The sequence below is a fragment of the Littorina saxatilis genome, linkage group LG1, assembly GCF_037325665.1.
Source record: "Littorina saxatilis isolate snail1 linkage group LG1, US_GU_Lsax_2.0, whole genome shotgun sequence".
Classification (NCBI taxonomy): domain Eukaryota; kingdom Metazoa; phylum Mollusca; class Gastropoda; order Littorinimorpha; family Littorinidae; genus Littorina; species Littorina saxatilis.
Genome location: NC_090245.1, coordinates 32,053,673 through 32,072,790, shown reverse-complemented (window position 1 = coordinate 32,072,790; position 19,118 = coordinate 32,053,673). Strand labels below are relative to the sequence as shown.

At 43.4% G+C, this 19,118-nt stretch overlaps 1 protein-coding gene across 5 annotated transcripts; it reads left to right on the top strand.

Annotated features, from left to right (window-relative positions):
* The first annotated feature begins 2 nt into the window (after positions 1 to 2).
* Positions 3 to 19,072, top strand: LOC138967006 (tRNA-specific adenosine deaminase 1-like). 5 transcript variants are annotated; one of them, XM_070339467.1, is made up of 10 exons: positions 573 to 643; positions 1,293 to 1,412; positions 5,414 to 5,587; positions 6,143 to 6,275; positions 7,086 to 7,222; positions 7,697 to 8,636; positions 16,015 to 16,202; positions 16,514 to 16,616; positions 17,190 to 17,273; positions 18,839 to 19,072. In XM_070339467.1, exons 3-10 carry the CDS (start codon positions 5,437 to 5,439, stop codon positions 19,014 to 19,016), a joined length of 1,914 nt encoding a protein of 637 aa, XP_070195568.1. In that variant the 5' UTR covers positions 573 to 643; positions 1,293 to 1,412; positions 5,414 to 5,436; the 3' UTR covers positions 19,017 to 19,072. The 5 variants fall into 5 exon arrangements, with proteins under 5 accessions (XP_070195585.1, XP_070195560.1, XP_070195552.1 ...); XM_070339484.1 differs by lacking the exons at positions 573 to 643; positions 1,293 to 1,412 and adding an exon at positions 3 to 79; XM_070339459.1 differs by lacking the exons at positions 573 to 643; positions 1,293 to 1,412 and adding an exon at positions 59 to 99 and having other exon boundaries at positions 16,517 to 16,616.
* The last annotated feature ends 46 nt before the right edge of the window (positions 19,073 to 19,118 follow it).

The window sequence follows — 19,118 nt, the reverse complement described above, 5'->3', positions numbered from 1 at the left end:
AGGGAAGTGACTCACGACAACGTGCTTGTCCAGCTGGTGGAGTGCTCTTGAACCACTTCACTTGATTGCAAAAGCACATGTATGAAAAGGCCGCTTTGTGTGGTTTTCCGCATTTTCTGGTCGAACGTGCTGTTTAATAACACACACACACCGCTTAAAGTTCAAAATTACCCCGCAGTTTGTTGATTTCCGCTTTTTGTTGGACTTAGCTTATTTTAGTGGGGCTCGTATGTTGCAGAATCACTCAACAATTAATCACATCTTGTGACAAACATCATACTTCGTGATATTGTTCCTTATGATGTTTTTAATGATTTCAGATACAGAGCCACTTCAGAAATTGATTTTTGTGTTTATAATAATGAATAAAAGGCTGCACCTACAGCAGACGATTTTCATACCAAAAGCCATCAGCAGTAAATATTTCCAACTCAGCAAATGTAAACTTCAATTGTTAACAATGCACCAGAAGTTGTCTGCTGATAATATATACATGAAATAAATATTTTCATGGGTACTTTTGTGTTCTGTCATTTAGTTTTATATTTTTTTAGAAAAGTATATATCCGCAGCATGAAAATTCAAGATGGCGGCCTCCGTACCAATGCGTGTTTTGATTTGAGCGAAAACAACGTTTGTGAGGGTAAGTTTTTAAGATTACCCTTTCATTCACCAATTTCACGTCATTATAATCTTTATTTGTCCCCTTGGGTCTGTTTTTGATCCGCTGAAGCGCTAAAATGCTGCACACTTTCAAATCTTGCTGAAACTGGATTGTGATACTGATAGATCTAGATGTATCTGTTGATTGAATGAAACTTGAAAGGAAACCATGCTCGCCACCAAAATGATTTTGGACAAGTTAAAAGAACTTTGAATGAAAGGCAAGGAGGCAGAGATTGTTCAAGGCATGATAATTAGTCCTGCCTATTATAAAGGACTTGACTTCCATAAGTTTCTAAAAGAATTGAGGGGGGAGGGGGAGTGACTTAGAGTGAGTAGGCCACAGTGACATGTACTAACTAGTAGGAGGGCCAGCTTGGGGGAAAAAAAACACATTCCCCAGGTCTCTACGGTCTTGTGATCAAACTTTCAAAGATGATAGCAAAAAGACAAGAATATGCAATAAGCTTATGTGCTAATGAAATGAGAAATTAGTGGTCTTGAAAAAAGTGGTACCTCTCTCTGAGTCTGAGTCTCAACACTGTTACGATTTTGGTGTGTTACTTTTTTTCTCAACCTTTTACTTAATTTAGGTTGACCGTGCATTGATGTGCATTTTATTGTAACAGAATATACAACTGAGGGTTACACCACATGCGGGTTCCTGAGAACAAGAGTGCTGCGTGAATACATTATGAGCAATTCTGCCGGTGCCACACAAACGAGCTGATTTCACCATTACTATCAAGGTTGGTACCTAATACCTCCAGAGTAGCTGAACAGTTTGCATCTTTTTTTTGATAATTAATTTGAACAAGTATGCACACATATGCGTAAGCTACCTCTGTGAATTTGGTGGGTTTACCATACCCTCACAAGGGTCAACATTCTGTAAGCGACTGTTAGAATTATAATGAATGAAGCGGCCAGCAAGATTTAAGAATCAGTTGGGTAACTGGAAACAGTTTTTTTGCATTGACCTTAAATAGTAAGAATTATACAAAGTTAAAATCCAATTCTTGCATTTTATCATTTGTGTGAAGACTTTGGCTAACTCTCTGAGATAGTAAACATTATTCAAATAAAATGGTCACTTTTCAGCTTTTGTATGAAGGGTACCCCAGGTGGATTTCCTACACCATGGATTTAGAGGAGGCCAGACATCTAAGACAGTCTGCTTCTCATCCCAGCTGATTTCAGTTTTCTGCTTATGAAGTATGCATCGCTATGGAAAAGGATTCAGCAATTTTTTGCTCACCACATTGCCAAAGCCATTGGCCCAGAGAAGTCACCCTGCCTGCCCATGTTTCACAGTTTTACAGACTGTGATACTGTGTTGTTCTTCAGTGGTATTGGAGGCTTGACAAGTATGGCATGCATTAGTAGACATCACTCAATCTTTCCTCATGTTGTCTGCTCTTCTTTGAGAGCTGAGTACTACTGACAGGTCAGTACAAGAGCTTTTTGTTGTACTTCTGCAGGACAAAACCAAACTTCCTGGGTGTGAACAGTGCTAGAAGGTACCTCTTCAGTCAAAAGCGCTGCCAAATTCCCCAAAACACCCTTACAAGTAACGTGCTGTTGCAGGACATGAGTTTGAGAAGAGCAATCTACAAACTAGACTACGTCAGTAAAGATGCAATCAGGCAAACAACCTAACACCAATTGTGGGGCTGGCAGTCCAAGGCTGGAAAGTGGGAGTTATTTTGGACAAGCCTTCAAGAGGTATCCAGCATGTGCCGAGAACGCATGAAGTGTGGAAGTGCTGTACAACAAAACGCTGCTCTCTACAGCTGTGCTTGCATGCCTGTGAAAATCAGCAAATTAAACTGTGTAAAAATAGTATTGCACCCATTTTCGTACCCCAACTCAAACATTCATTCCCGAATCATTTTATTATGCCAGTAAAGGCTCTCACAAATGGCACATCTTTCAGATAAAAGAAGATTTAGTTACAGTGGTCACATGACCGCCGCCCAAATAAGGGTACCCTTGACCGTTGACGTGACAAAGGGGATGTGACTACAACTTAAGGTACCCATTAAAAAGTCAAGAAAAATTCATGAGGCACAACTTCTATCCACAACAGGATGAATACTTTTTAGTGTTATGTCATTATTCCTACTGATGTATGTGTTTATCTCATTAATAAATGAGAGATTTTGTATTGTCAATTGTGACGGATACCCTACTAAAATCCATGTATTTTAGCAATGACCAAGTGGATTGCTTCAACACTTTCAGGAATGTATGTCTACATATGAGACGTAGTTCGAGTACTGTTTTAAAAACCGTCACAGGTTTTTTGACTTACATCAAAAATATTTTTTACTTCGCATATATTATGATTGTTTCAAGTACTGTCACAGTTTCCTTTGTGTATGGCCACTGGCGGAGATGTGCATGTCCTGTAAACGCATGAGAACGAAAGCAACGTTCAAACTTTTCTCTATCCACAGCAGTTATCGCTCAGTGCCTCTCAGTATTACGCATGAAGGGGCATCGCTGTAGGACAGCAATCATTCAAAAGACGTCAATCAGGTTTACAGGACTAGCAAATGTACACTTATAGTCATAATGAAATGACACTGTGGCAGAATTTATATCAATCTTTTGCCTGTATGAGTGTATGCGTGCGAAGAAGAACAATTGATTTAATGTAAGCCGACAAGCATATGAATTGTAAACTTTGTAAAAACATGTTCTGAAAGAATGCATTATATGTAAACAAACTGTTCTTGTTATAACGATACAAAAGTTGACCCAAAGTACGTCTTGTATATGATGCTGAAAGTTTAAAAGCAATCCACCAAGTCATTGCTGAAATTTAGTGCTTTCTGTTATGATAGCCTTTCAAGTTTGACTTGGTGTTAGCTTTGAAGTTGATGTAGAAACCTCCGGTTTTTACTGCTCATGTGATCAAGAACAATGGCACAACACTATAGAAATATGTAAGATATGACAATAAAACATCTTGTTCTGAATAGATAATCAATTTGATGTTCTCATCAAAAGCAAAAGTTGCCAAGTTATGCCTATTATGCATTTTCGTTGACTTTTGAACTGATACCTTTCATTTTTATCAATTTGATTTTTGGGGTACCCTTATTTAGGCGGCGGTCACATAACCCATGTAAATTCAATCTTTTATATTCCAGATAGCCACGTTGTGTGCCCTTAATAGCATAGACAAATGGAATACAATGGCACAGGAATAAATGTTTTCGTTTTGGTACGAACATTTGTGCGATAGTTTTTTGTTGGCACAGGTTAGGTAAGCCAACGATTCTTCAACCCTGCCACCCACGCCGTCCAACCAATCGCTGCACCATTGATCATGTATACATGTATTGTTATGTTTTAACAATTGTTTCTGTTAGTTTCTATTGCAAGAGAATGACTTGTAGCATCATATACGCCTGAATACTTTTTTCACAGACGGCCATTTTGAATTTTTTTTAAACTACTGATTTTTAAATTTTTCTCGGTTCCTCTGTGTCAGGTTTTGTTAAGCACATAAAACCATACATTTATACCAAATTTGGTGTTTGTCACATGAAATGAAATATGCCTAACATACCCAACCGTTTTTACTGGCGGCCATTTTGAATTTTGTTATAAAAACTACCGATTTTTTAATTTTTCGCGGTGGCTCTGTATCAGGTTTTGTTAAGCACATAAAACTATACATGTATGCCAAATTTGGTGTTTGTCACAAGAAATGATTGATTTTGCAACATAGGAGCCCCACTATTTGTCATAGTCATAGTCACTCATGGTACGTTTCTCATGCAATGCCGCAATGCGCAACTTTATACTTACTTTACTTACTTGTACTTGTACTTGTGCGACGATTTAGGTTAAAAACCTGTACGCCGATCCACAAAGGTAAGCTGCATACGCGGGGGGGGGGGGCTAGTAGCAGCTTGGTGTGTAGACACTTGATGTGTCTTTCCAGTGGCTGTCCAGTCGTGCTTTAAAGCAGTTAACGCTATCAGCTGTCACAACATTTTCGGGCAGGGTGTTCCAGTCTAAGACAACTCTGTCTGCGAAGAAGGCACTCCTTACTTTCGACTTGGCAAAGTTTTTTAAGACTGTTTCCTCTCATGTCCCTTTCAGTGGGTGGGGGTTTGTGTAGATTGGGTTTCTGGGTAATGTATATACCTTTGAGGTATTTAAAAGTGTCAATCATATCACCCCTGCGCCGACGATGCTGGAGACAAGGAATTCCCAGGATCCTAAGCCTTTCTGAGTATGACAGTTCCTTCAGACTTCCAATCATCCTTGTTGCCCTTCTCTGGAAATTCTCTAGGTCTTTGCAGAGCCCTTTAGCCTGTGGATTCCAGACTGAGTGACCATATTCTAGAATGGGCCTGACCAAGCTTTTGTACAGCTGTACGAAGGTTTCCTTGTCCAAGTTCTGAAAGGTTCTTCTAATTACTCCAAGTACTCTGTTTGCCTTTGATACTGATGTTGTAATGTGTTCCTTGAAAGACAGTTTGTCGTCAATGTGCACACCTAGATCTTTCTCTAGCGTCGTTTCAGATAGGTCATGCTGTACTCCATCTGCTGAGTTTGTCATGTGGTATTTTGCGTCCGATTTCTTTGGACCTATTTTCATGGTGTGACATTTCTGGGGGTGGAATAAAGGTGAAATTCACTGAAAACCACCAAACACATCACCTCCATTATTGCTTTGTCTTGGGTACAAATCTATAGATCTGTGGGTGGTTTTTTTTTGTGTGTGCAGGGAAAGTTCAACTTCCAACGGTGATGGATGTATTGAAACCAGATGAAAAGAGTTTTGCAGACCAAGTGGCTGCAATGTGCTATAAGCATTACACCCAGCTGCCAAAGAAAGGAAAACCCCAAGAGGGGAAGGAGTGGACGCTGCTTGCAGCTGTAGTGCAACAAACTGAGCAAGGTTCTATTTTCACTTTGTGTGTGTGTGTGTGTGTGTGTGTATGCGTTGATGCATATGTGTGTTTGTAAGTGTGTGATCATGATGTCTAGTCAAGTGCATGCATCATTGCATGTTGGACAGTTGATCAAAGCCCCCCCCCCTCCAACAAAATGACAAGACCAAAACAGTCAGGGCCGCTAGTTGCTTTAAACATTTTTTATTGAAGATTTTATTTTATGTACACAGGTGCATTTGTTTTGAAGGCCCAAAACAAGTTCTAGGGTCATGCATGGTAAGAAAAATTAAGGGGTGGTCAGGGAATCGGAAACACATTTTTCTGGCCCTAAGTAAAAAACAATTCATTTATCTTTAATGCAAATAGAAAAAATAAAATGAAAAAAACCCTGGTAAAACTAAAAGCCAAAGTTTTGTTTTACAACAATCCCTTTTTGGGGGCCAGTAAAGTAAAGAAATTCGGTGTGAAGCTAAATCTATTTGTAAATATTTGCACTGTATGCGTGTGTGGTTACTACATGTATTTTGATTATTAATTTTATTTTCTGGTTCTGTGTCAAGGTGATGGTGATGAATTGAAGGTGGTTGCCATGGGAACAGGGTCAAAGTGTCTTGGCCAGTCTAAAATGTCACCCTCAGGGGTTGTTGTGAATGACAGTCATGCTGAGATCATCGCTCGAAGGGCCTTTCTCCTGTGAGTTCACTCAATCAGTCTAAAACTAAAAGCAAATGCTGTTTGATTATTCTGGTCGAAGTACAATGTTTTAGAGATTTTGAATAAAGGGCAACATTTGAAGTGCAGACCTGAATAATGTGTGGCTTTGACCAAAGATTGGAGAATAGGTAAATCTTGATCTTCTGTGATGCCGTGATAAAATAGAGTGCAATGTATTTGGTTTTTATCTTTTACCACCTTCCTACATATTACGTGTGTGTGTGTGTTATGTGCCTGTAATCACAATAATTTGAAACCCTTTGTGATGCCGCATGAACTGTTTATATTTATGGCCAAAAGTTTTTATTATCTATACGTTTTAGGATTGTGATAGATGCATTGGTTACTATCTCTTACCAGCAACTCGTGTGCGTGCGAGTGTGTGTGTGTGTGTGTGCAGTATGGATGTGGCGGACGTGCCTGTCTGGAGTACTTTGGGTGTTCTTACTTCGTATGTTTTATTGTTCTTATTTTTGTTTTTTAAGGTTGTTGTCATATGTTGTTTTGGTTGTTTTAAGAGCAGATGAACCACGCTTTTCCATCTATTGTAATTAATTGTATGGACAATAAATGATCTTATGTCTTATGTCTTATATCTTATGGCACTTCAAGGGATATGTAAACAAGATTTGAAAGTAATTAATTGGGCATGTGTATAATTCAACTGCTTTTCAGTTCTCTTCTTTACATAAAACCATCACCACTTCCAGCAGAAGCAGAAGCTACAATAGCAACAGTGACTCACTACGGTTGAAACTCTGGTTCTAAGAATATGCTGTTTTTGAACAGGTACCTGTATGGAGAGTTGCGAGCAGCATACCTTGGAGGCAACAGCAGTGTTTTTACCTGTCCAACACCATTGACAGCCCACAGGTGTGATTTGAAACCAGGAGTCCAGTTTCACTTCTTCACCAGTCACACTCCATGTAAGTCGCAATGGCTATATTCTGATCATTAATCATTCATTGCTATTTCATGGGGTTTATTTTATTGGAGTAAGAATTATTCGAATGGAATGCATAAGTTGTTTCAGTGGAAACGTTTGTCGGGGTTTGATTGTGAAGGCTCCTGTGGCATTAACAAATACCTGTAACTTGATGTAGCATTTACAAACGAAAAATGACGTACTAGGCTGGAAAAACCAAACTAGCAACAACTTTGCATGGTCATGAATGTCTGTATGCCTCTTGAAAACGCAACTCAGCAAGAGCAGCTTCTAACAGTAGTTACAGTCAAACCTGTCCAAGACGAATTTGCTCACTTGGACAGAAGTGCCATCGTTATTATCAAAGTTCGCAGTAGGTGGATTTCACGGTAAATATGGATAGATACTTGTATAAACATAGAATTAAAGTGACAATTACATGTATTTAAAATGTTTTTTTTCTTTTCTTTTTAAGGCGGAGATGCTTCAATTTTCCCAAGAGAGGTAAACTCCAACGATGGGATCCATGACTCGCCTCATCACAACCAAAAGCCTGCAGTTAGCGAAAAAAGCAAAAATGCTGGAAAGAAGAGACATGGTGATGAAGAGATGGGACGAGAAGCAAAATTTGTTAGACTTGACTTGGAGGATGGTGAGTCTTCTATACCTGCTCACCGAGACAGCACACCTGGACGAGAGAGAACTGAAGTTGAAAATGGCATGAGCTTTGTACATGACAGCTTGAAACGAAGAACACAAGAGACTAGCTACAAAGGAGAGATGATGCATTCAGTGGAAAATCAGGGTGAGAGTGAGAGGTCTAAAACTTCAGTTAGTAACAAGAAAAATGAGTTGGACACTGTTGTCAGTGATACAGGCCCAGCAGTAACTTTGTCCCATACAGAAAACAGCATTGATGACAAGACTGCTTCTGAAATAGATTCAACTTGGACAATAGAAAGCAAGATAACAAAAGTAATAGCAAAATCAGGTGCAGTTGAAGTCAACAGTGAAAATTCCTCTTGCACAAACAGAACAGACTTGACACACACCAAAAATACAGAGACTTTGGCGGTGAACAGGAGAGATAACCCAACAGAAATTAACACTACAGATGCAAATATCAAAGGAACAGAAAACCGGAAAGGGAAAACTGAAGAACAGGTATCTGGAATCAAGGATGTACACAGAACTGGTGCCAAGTGTGTGCCCGGGGGAGATCAGGATCGGCATGAATCGGGGATAAACTTTCACACAGTGGGTGCTTTGCGGATCAAGCCTGGGAGAGGGGAGAGAACCCTGTCCATGTCGTGCAGTGACAAGATGGCTCGGTGGAATGTGCTTGGCTGCCAAGGGGCGCTATTGTCACACTTCTTGAACAGACCTGTCTACTTTCATTCCATTGTTGTTGGAAAGTAATTCAATTTTTTGCATCATGGTGTATGATTTATTTAATTTAGTTGTGATATTATACCCATATCTGTATAAGTCTTGGTTCTAACATTGTTTGAATGAAACCTTTTGAAATTGAGATCAGACTATGACCTTATCTTGAGTGTCAAACTAAGAAGCATAATTTCTCTTGACTCCAGCACGGATAAGTTTAGTCATACATGTATTTGAAAACTGCCCATTCCCCTCAACAATAATTCCAAGAGGGAGAGTGAGACTGAGAGACGGAAGGGATTGATGCAGTGTAGATGATCTTTCCGACCTGCATCCCCTCATCAGTGCAACACTGAACACTTATGATCCAGTTGAAGATGTGTGTTCATATGCATTTTAGATTACATGTGGCTATTGTGCATATCGATGTTGTCCTGGAATGTTAGCATATATAGACGGGCGCAGTGGCGAAGTGGTAAAACGTCGGCCTCCTAATCGGGAGGTCGTGAGTTCGAATCCCGGTCGCTGCCGCCTGGTGGGTTAAGAGTGGAGATTTTTCCGATCTCCCAGGTCAACTTATGTGCAGACCAGCTAGTGACTTAACCCCCTTCGTGTGTACACGCAAGCACAAGACCAAGTGCGCACGGAAAAGAGCCTGTAATCCATGTCAGAGTTCGGTGGGTTATAGAAACACGAAAATACCCAGCATGCCTCCCCCGAAATCGGCGTATGCTGCCTGAATGGCGGGGTAAAAACGGTCATACACGTCAAAATCCACTCGTGCTAAAAACATGAGTGAACGTGGGAATCTAAGCCCATGAACGAAGAAGAAGAAGAAGTTAGCATATAACTCATTTCAGACAGCTTTTTGGCAGAAGGCCATAACTACTTATTAAATTACATATTATTACCCAACTCACATATAGCAATTAACTCTAGTTCAGTGCTGGTAACGCTGTACGCGTTCCCCTTGGTAACAAGGGAGACCACCCTAAAAAAGAGTGATCCATCCCATAATATCAGACCGATGTCCGGTCCAACATCCGTATGCGTGCGCATACGCCGCCATTTGTATCATTCTCTCTCAGCGGTTCAACTGGGAAGGACGCTTCTGATGTACGCTCCTGCTGTCTTCAGCTTGCCATAGTCTTTGGCTTTGGCATCTCCCCTTGGTCGTCGCCTTTCGTTGCACCTTTACCTACCTGTGTGGTGAGAGCTTTCCGTTTTGTTATAACTTTAGCGACGTTTTTTCGTCGCTCGTTTTGTACTTGTGAAATTTTTCTGAAATTGTTTTCTTTGAAATTTTTCGTGAGTTATTTTGCTATGGCGGAGGCTGCGCTTGTTGATAGCGTGAAAAGGAAGCCTAGTTCGAGGCAGGTGCCTGACGATTCGCCTCCTAAACGTAGCTCGAGGAGAGAGAAGGGCGCAGGAAAATCCGCGTCTGTTTCTTCTGATTCAACTTCTGTTAAATCTCCCGTGTTAGCAGACGTCAGTTTAACTTCCGGTCAGGCTTGTTTACGTTCTGGCAAGAGTGGTGTTTCGGGCAAAGCTTCTTCTTCTTCTTCTGCTTCAACTTCAGATGGCTGCCCTGGGTTAGCGCCAGCTGAAGTTGCGTCTTTATTGTTGACTTTGAGCGCTCAAGTTTCGACACTTGCGTCGGAATTATCTTCCACTAGGGAGGAATTACGTGCGCTTCCGTCGGGTGTTTCTGATGTTCTCTCTTTAGCACAGTTACGGCAGTCTCCTGCAGTTCCGGCTTCGACTTCCGCAAAGCCTTCGGCGACTGTGACTCGGGCGGATGTCCATGCTTCGCAGGATGGGAGTACCAAGTTGGTGTCTCTTCTGAATGTGACACCAGTACAAGGTATGTCTACACCGCTTGCCGGTGTGCGAGCTCAGGGGGCTCTCTCTGGCGATGGATGTCGTGAGAGTTCTTATGAGCAGCGAAAGGACGAACGCCTCCGTACGTCTCTTTATGAGAATATCGGGGACCGTTTTAGTCCTCTTCCGCCCGGGGGGCAGGAAGTGGTCGGTTCTGCCGACGATAAACGGTCTGATGTTCTGCCTCCTGGCTCCGAGCTTGATCTCGAGTCGGAGTGTAGGGCGGAAGACGGGGATGCCTCAGTGGTAGAGGATTCCCAACTGAATTTGCCCGCGAAGCTGTCAGCCGCAGTGGCGCTGGCGGCGGAAACGGCGTTCAGATACTTTCCGGAAGGGGTGGTGAAGGACAAGGCTCAGCTTCACCCACCTCGTTCTGCTTTTGACGATTTCCGGAGTGCACAGGAGCAACGGCCTCGCTTCCGCTTCCGGGAATCGTCAACTATTGCCTATGAGATGGCTAACGTCTTGTGTGGTAAACGCAAACCGGCGGTGCCGTTGTTGGTTCAGCACGGCGAGGCCCCGGAAGACGTTGTCTCTTGGCTGGCTCAGCCTGGGGCTCGGGCTGCTTCCGGTGTTCCGAAGTTCAAGCTTACCCCTTATCCTTTGGATCTGATTGACTCTTTTGCTCTGCCGTCAGGGGCACTTCCGGTGACGCCGGAACTTGCTGCTTTGAGAGAAGACGGGTACAGTAGGGATAGAGTTGTCCCATGTACTGACGGTTCTCTCGCAGCTGTGGAGGAAGTTGGAAGGTCTTTGCTGGAACTCACGTCCGTGTCGGAGTCTCTGCAAAGGTCTTTGTCCAGATCGATTGCCACATCTCTTGATCCTTTTGAATTTCGGTTTGATGCGTCGCCGACAGATGTTTCGACACTGCTGGCTACTCAGGGCAAGGTGACTAGAGAACAGGTTGTTTTGTCTGCCCGGCTGTATACTCACGCAGTTCTTTCAAGGAGGTCAGCCTTCTTGACGGGGTCCAGATTTCGGGACACCGCGACTGTGGAGAGGCTGAAGGTCTCCCCTTTTGCTGAGGGGTCTCTCTTAGGGCAGGCGTCTTTCGATGCACTCCAGAAAGAGACGCAGGACGCGCGGGATGTAGCGATCGCGCGTTTGGCTTCACAGGGCTTCCAGAAGCCTCAGGGCAAGTCTCAGACTCAGGCGTTTTCTTCTGCTAAACCTCAGACGTCTTCGTCAGGTGGTGGGAAGGCCCAGAAGCAGTCATTCTCCTCCAGGGGTAGGGGGCGTGGAGCTCCATACCCTAAGAGGGGTCAGTCTTTCGGGGGTTCCAGGGGGTCGGGGCGTAAGCCTCACCCCCAATGAAACTTCCCCGAACAACACATCCCGGTGGCCCCCGCGCTAGTTGTAGCGGGCGGCCCGTCCAGGGCCCTTTCTTCCTGGCTGCAACTGGTGGCCAGCAAGTGGGTCACGGGGATAGTGTGTTCGGGGTTCCGGCTTCTCTGGTCAGGGCAGAAGGCTCCCCTGGTCAGGATAATCCCGCCCTGCAGGGCGCCAAAGGATTTGGTGGCATGGAACGCGGTCCAGGAGGAGGTCTCGGCTCTGCTGCTCAAGGGAGCTATAGAGGAGGTCTTGGACGCGCGGTCCCCGGGGTTTTACGGCAGACTTTTCGTAGTGCCGAAAGCCTCGGGGGCGTGGAGGCCGGTGTTAGATCTTTCTCCTTTGAACAAGTTTCTGAGAGTAATCAAGTTTACCATGGAAACTCCAGCTTCGGTTCGGGAGGCCTTGCGGCCGGGAGATTGGGCAACGTCGATCGATCTTACAGACGCTTACTTTCACAGACCTGTTTACCCCCATAAGTGTTTTGGAGTAATGCTCAGCCCCAAAAATAGTAATCCTGGCACAAAAATAGTAATCATCCAGCATTCGTCGCCAATTACAACGCACATGACAACTGTGTCTGCGAAACGCAATCATGCACATATATCCATCATTCACGAACAAAACACATCAGTCAGTTTTTGTAGTCATCATAATTTCAAAGAAGATCACATCAAAAGCACATGCATCACTGATTCTTTTTCTTTTGCTCGTAGTAGGCCTTTTTCAGTGTGTCAAGCGCTTCTCTACTGTACTTGCGCTTGCCGAATGAGTGAGGGCGAGACTTCACCACTAGAATAAGGCTCTCCAGCGTCTCATCAGACAGACATGATCTCAGGTCAGTCCTGTGCTTTTTCACCCCATTTTGCCATTGAAAAAAACAATGCCAAACATGTGAATTGATAAAAAATAAAAAATAAAATTTTTTATTATTTTTTATTTATGAAAATCGTAGTCTTGACACGGATAGCGGAATGGCGTATTTTTTGCAGAAAATCGTAATAAATTACGCCAAAATCGTAAGGGTAAACAGGTCTGCTTTCACGTCCTCATACATGTCGCGGACAGGAAGTGGCTTCGCTTCCCTTGGGGCGGCAAAGCTTTCCAGTTCAGGGCTCTGCCGTTCGGCCTGTCTTTAGCTCCGTGGATTTTCACGATTGTGGTCAGGCAGCTTTGCGCTCTTGTGAGACAGGGAGGCATCCGTCTCAGAGCATACCTGGACGATTGGTTAATCCTTCACCAGAACAGGGGGCTTTGCGAGGCTCATACGCACAGGGTGCTGAGCCGGGCGGCACAGCTGGGTTTCTCTGTCAACCTGACAAAATCCGAGTTGGAACCATCCCAGACGTTTACTTACCTGGGCATGGAATTCGACACGCTTCGGTGGTCTGTCCGTCCGTCTCAAAGGCGGATCGACAAGCTTCAGGGTCTGATTCAGTCTCTCTACGGAGAGAATCACGCCAGTGCAAGGGTTCTGACTTCGGTTCTGGGTCAGATGGAATCCATGGCTTCCCTCATTCCGTTGGGCAGGGTTCACAAGAGGCCTTTTCAGGCCTCCCTGCAGTCAAGGTGGGATCAGACATCCCAGGACTGGAGTGTTCCGATCGCACTGGGAACTTGGTTTCAGCAGACCACAGGTGTTTGGCTTCTTCCGGATTTGTTCCGGGGTGTTCCCATTGTTCGTCCACCGCCGGAGAGAGAGTTGTTTACGGACGCATCTCTGACGGGGTGGGGTGCTCATCTGGACGAGCACATGGTTTCGGGAGTTTGGGATTGCTCTCAGGCCTCCCTACATATCAATGTACTGGAGTTGGAGGCCGTTTCCCTGGCGCTTCTAGCGTTCAAGCCTTTCCTGGAGGGCAGTCATGTACGTCTTCACACCGACAACATGTCTGTGGCGTCGTATGTGAACAAGCAGGGGGGGACTCGGTCTCACAGTCTTTCCGACATTGCATGTCGCATTCTCAAGTGGTGTCACGCCCAGCACATTCTGTTGTCAGCAGTGTACTTGAAGGGCAGTCTGAACGTCCTTGCAGACACTTTGAGCAGAGGGGACAGGATTGTTCATTCAGAGTGGACTCTCACACACCAGTCTTTGCAGCGGCTTTGGTCGCAGATCGACAAGCCCAAGATAGATCTCTTTGCGACGAGGTTTTCGGCGAGACTTCCTCTCTTTGTGTCCCCCTTCCCGGATCCTCTGGCCTGGAAGGTGAATGCTCTGGAAGTGGATTGGTCAGATCTTCCGGCGTATGCCTTCCCTCCGTTCTGCCTCTTAGGCAAAGTCCTCAGGAAAGTGGACTTAGAGAAACCAGCGCTGGTTCTGGTCGCTCCTCTGTGGCCAAGCCAGCACTGGTTTCCCGACCTACTGCGTCTAGCAGTTCGGCCCCCGATCCCTCTCGCCCTGAAAAGAGGAGATCTCGTGCAGCCTCGGTCAGGCGTTCAGCACGAGAACCCACAGATCCTGGCCCTTCACGCGTGGATTCTGTCCGAAGCGCTTTGCGTAGGGCAGGGGCCTCTTCCCCTACTCTGAGATTCGTTGGTCATGCACATAGAAAATCGACTTCTTCGGTTTACTCATCGCACTGGGCCTCTTGGTCTAGGTGGTGCGCGCTTAACGGGGTTAAACCTCTTTCTCCTAGGTCTATTCATGTAGCCAACCATCTGTCTTGGTTGGCTGATCAGGGGGCTTCTCCCTCTTCTATTAGGGTCCGGAGGTCGGCGATCTCTTCGACCCTCGCGCAATTAGGCCACAAAATTTCGCTCGGAGGGGTTATCGCTAGTGTTATTAAGGGGGCTGCCCTTTTAGCAGCTCGTTCAAAATCGCTTCTCCCTGCATGGGATTTGTTCCTGGTCTTACGTTTCTTAGCCTCGGATGAGTTCGAGCCTCTTTTGTCAGCCACTTTGGCCGATTTGACGCGTAAGACTGTGTTTTTAACGCTTCTCTCTACTTCGAGGAGAGGTAGTGAGGTGCACTCTTTGTCGGGTTTAGACAAGGATATTGCGTTCGAGAAGGATGGTTCCATTTCTCTCAAATTTGTTCCCGGCTTTCTCGCGAAAAACCAGAAACCTGGCCAGCTTTCTCCAATCTTGCGCATTCCACCCTTGAGCAAGATTTTGGCTCCTGGAGATCCCGATATTGCAAATTGTCCTGTGAGAGCTCTCCGATGTTACCTGTCTCGAACTCGGCCTGTTAGGTCAGAAAGTCAAAAGCTTCTTTTCATATCTTTAAACACGGCTAGGTGTAAGGATATAGCGAAGGTGACTCTGGCCAAATGGATCTCCACTCTGATCAAACGAGCATATGCCTGGTGGCTAGTGCAGTCGGGTGATGTTAGGGCAGTGTTGCCTCTCACCGCGGCTAGAACCCATGAGGCGAGAGCCTGGGCATCCTCAGTGGCAGTTCTTCGGTCCGGCAAGCTAGCCGAGGTACTGGAAGCTGCGTACTGGCGCTCTGAGGACATCTTCGTCAACTTTTACCTCAGAGACGTCGCTTCTGTAAGACAGGATGGAAGCTCCGCGCTGCCTGCCATGGTAGCGGCGGGACAAGTCCTGCATGCCTAGTTTTTGGTAAGTACCCACCACCTATAGTAGCAATCTGCTATATGTGAGTTGGGTAATAATATGTAATTTAATCCAAAATTTTAATAATAAATTTTCATTTAATTAATATACTTACCCAACTCACATCGTTTAAACCCTCCCGCCTCCCCGCTGTGGTGGTATTGGGTTCTAAAAAAGTAGTGAGTTGGGCTTCGTTCGAATGATACAAATGGCGGCGTATGCGCACGCATACGGATGTTGGACCGGACATCGGTCTGATATTATGGGATGGATCACTCTTTTTTAGGGTGGTCTCCCTTGTTACCAAGGGGAACGCGTACAGCGTTACCAGCACTGAACTAGAGTTAATTGCTATATGTGAGTTGGGTAAGTATATTAATTAAATGAAAATTTATTATTAAAATTTTGGATTTTTATTATGAAATAATGTTTATATTTGTACCTGGTATGGATAAAAAGATAAAAGAATGTTAAATCATGTATTGTCCATCATATTTTAGAAAATATTCTTCATGGAGAATAATTTACTTTTTCTAAAGTGCAATAACCTAAAATCACCAAGAATCGAGTTACGCAAAAATTCAAGGACGACGACGATATCCTTTATCTATATGTTGTTGGTCTGTGTTTCAGGTGTCCATTCAACAAAGGCGCCATGCAGCGTGCAGTGTATGACAGGATATCAGAGTTTGATGGAGGAGACACTGTGTACAAGCCCAACCTTCCTCTCTTGCTGCAGTCATCACTGCAGTTTTCACACAGTTGTGCTGCAGTGGAAGCTAGGCAGAGTGCAAACCAAAACATTGTTCCATCCGCCAGTTGTGAGTTGCTTTTCTTTCTTCCATACTCCTGCATGGAGCATGTTATTGATATTTAATTGTATTTTCTGTGAATAATAGAACTGTCGCTAATTGTTCGGTCAGAGAAATTAAAACTTGATATAATGCTCAGCAGAATTCCACTTTTGGGTAGCAGAGAAGTGTTTTTGTGTGGAAGGGGTACTGTGTTATGCTGATTGTTGGAGCTGGACAGTTTATTTGAATTTATTGAAACAGGTGCATGAACTTTGGGGAACCATGCAGTTTACACACATTAAAAAGCTAAGGAGTATCTGAATTTGTTGTTGTTGCAGCAGTCATCTGGTATCAGGAAGGAAATTCTGACAGACATGACGTAATTGTGAATGGCAGACGTCAAGGCATCACCAAGAAAAACATCAACACTCCTGCAGCCAGGTTTGTGAAGGTTTTGCATCTGAATGTAAACTCTTAATCAAAATGAGAGATTGAGTAAGAGACTATGCAATATCAGATGTTTATTCTTTTCACATAACAAAGAAATAATTACACAAAGGCATTGACATGAGTGACCATTTGTGTTCTTTGTTATATATGTTCTTTGGCATAAAACCAGCAAGATACTCTATAATATTGGAGTCTAACACCTGTCAATGAAAGAAAAAACAAACAAACATGTGCTTTAACAGGTTCAATGAGCTTTAACCTTGCCTCAACAACCAACATTGTTTTAACATAATGCGGTCCTTGCTGGGAATGAATACAGGGATTGATTTCTCATGGCCAATTTCAAGACGAGAAGTCTTTTTGTTTATTTGCGAGTATTCTTCAACCAAAACAGCCCATTCTAAAATCGGCTTGTGTGAATGTCACAGAGAGCAAAGATAATTAGCACCCCCACCCCAACCCCCCAAGTAATAATCTGTATGATAGGTGTGAGAGGCCTCTTCTGCTATGTCAAAAAAGTGTGCAACCTCGAAGCACTGCGATTGTGTGATCCCTTTTTTTCAGGAGCTGTATTTGCAACTCATCTATTCTGGCAAGATTCAAACTCCTGGTTGACGAGATATCAGAGAGTATACCTGCTTCACTGCAGTAAGTTGGCTTTACTATACAGAGTTTTGTCACACATCTATGGAGCTGATCAAATGTAAATATCTTTGTGTTTACCATGTTGATTCAGCTGTCAAATGTTAGTTAAACAGAAGTACTGTAACCTGTGACAAGGAAGAGACAGATGCAAAGGAGAAAGGACAAAAAGAGGATGAAGGAAATGCCAAGAACCTTTATCACATTCAGACAACAAAGCCACAAATAAGAATGGATCAGTTTAGTCTTTAATTCAACATTCTGGTGAGAATGCTGTTCCTTTTTTAACTAATCCAATATCATTCCCTCGATTTTTGTTAGAAAATGAAATTGCAATCACTTTCTAAACACATGCCAAGCAAGCAAATTGAAAACAATAAAGCAATCAAAAAAGCAAAGGACAGTAATAAAATTGATGTACAAAAAACCCTGTAAAAGACAGGTGTTCCAGTGAAACTAATTTTGCTGAGGTGCTACGGAAATCATCAGATACGAAAAGAGACTACCCTTTATGATTAAGGTCATATGTGTACAGGCAAGGGACGTCTGTGAGCCCCTCCATAGGGAGGGACTTTGCGGGCAATTGCTCGCACCCCCTGTCCTTGCAGATTTATCAACACATAAGCGGCTGTTTATTCCAAGCAGTCAGAACATGCGGCATTCGAATGTCTCTCCTTCTTTTTCCTTCCTGGCTCTCATGGAGGGTGTGGCAGAGAGTACCAGAAAGTGTTAAAATGCCTGTGCAAAAAGGAGAGTAAGATGCCAGACAGTAACATCGAGGCGGCTAAGAATAAATGGAAGCCATTCACCCCAACCATCCCTCTTCCACTTTCGCTTGGTCTCAAGACAGTATAGACTTTTTATGATGTCAGCCAATCATGTTTCATGCTAGCAAGCACGGAACTGTTTCGCAAAGTTCTTGCCAAGTGTCTTCTAGCTTTCCTTGCCTCAAGGAAACAGACATTATCTGTCAGTAGGTTTCTTGAGCTCAGTGACCATGTCCCATAATGTGAGTTACCTCCCTTGAAGCTAACTAGACATCTAGAAGAGGTATGTATACATGTTGCTGTGAAATACTCTTACATGTACATGATGGGAATAGTGAAGAAGGAGGCTTGGTTATCAAGGACGATGAACGCATTATTCTCTGGCAAACATGCATATGTCTGAATTTTCATACTACTTCAAAAGTAAACAACAAACAACAATATCCAAAAAAACACCGTATAATGAGCATTGTCTAATCTTGTCAGTCCTACAGTAAAATATAAAGGTATATTATGAAATGATAACCAAAAAAATCATCAATAACTATGGTACATTCAGAATGTTTGGTATTTTACAAGAGATTGATTCAACATCAGAGATTGATGTTAGCTTCAAAAATGTGGTAGAATCTAATTCTGATAACTGCAGAATTGAAATGCAACACACACGCACATACCTGCATGTACAAACACAAAACACAAGCAGTTGAAAATTATGCATCTGTTCAAATAGATTACATTTCAGAATGTTACATTTTGTTATTTGTGTAGAATCGGAATAGATTCATTCTCTCTGTCCACCAGAAAAATCAGCAAGACAGACTTGGACCAGACAACTTATGGACAGTGTAAACGTGCAGCTTCAGAATACCTGGCAGCCTGGAGCCACCTACATCAGTCTCTGCTTGGAACATGGCTACAAAAATCACCTGACCAATATTATCAATTTTCTTTTCTGAAATTAAGTACTGGTTTCGTATAACTCAGACTGAAGATAACTGCAACCACGCAATTAAATATCTTACAAATCGAACAATTTAAAGAAACTACAAATAACCATTTTCAAAAGGCAAACTTGTAGCTT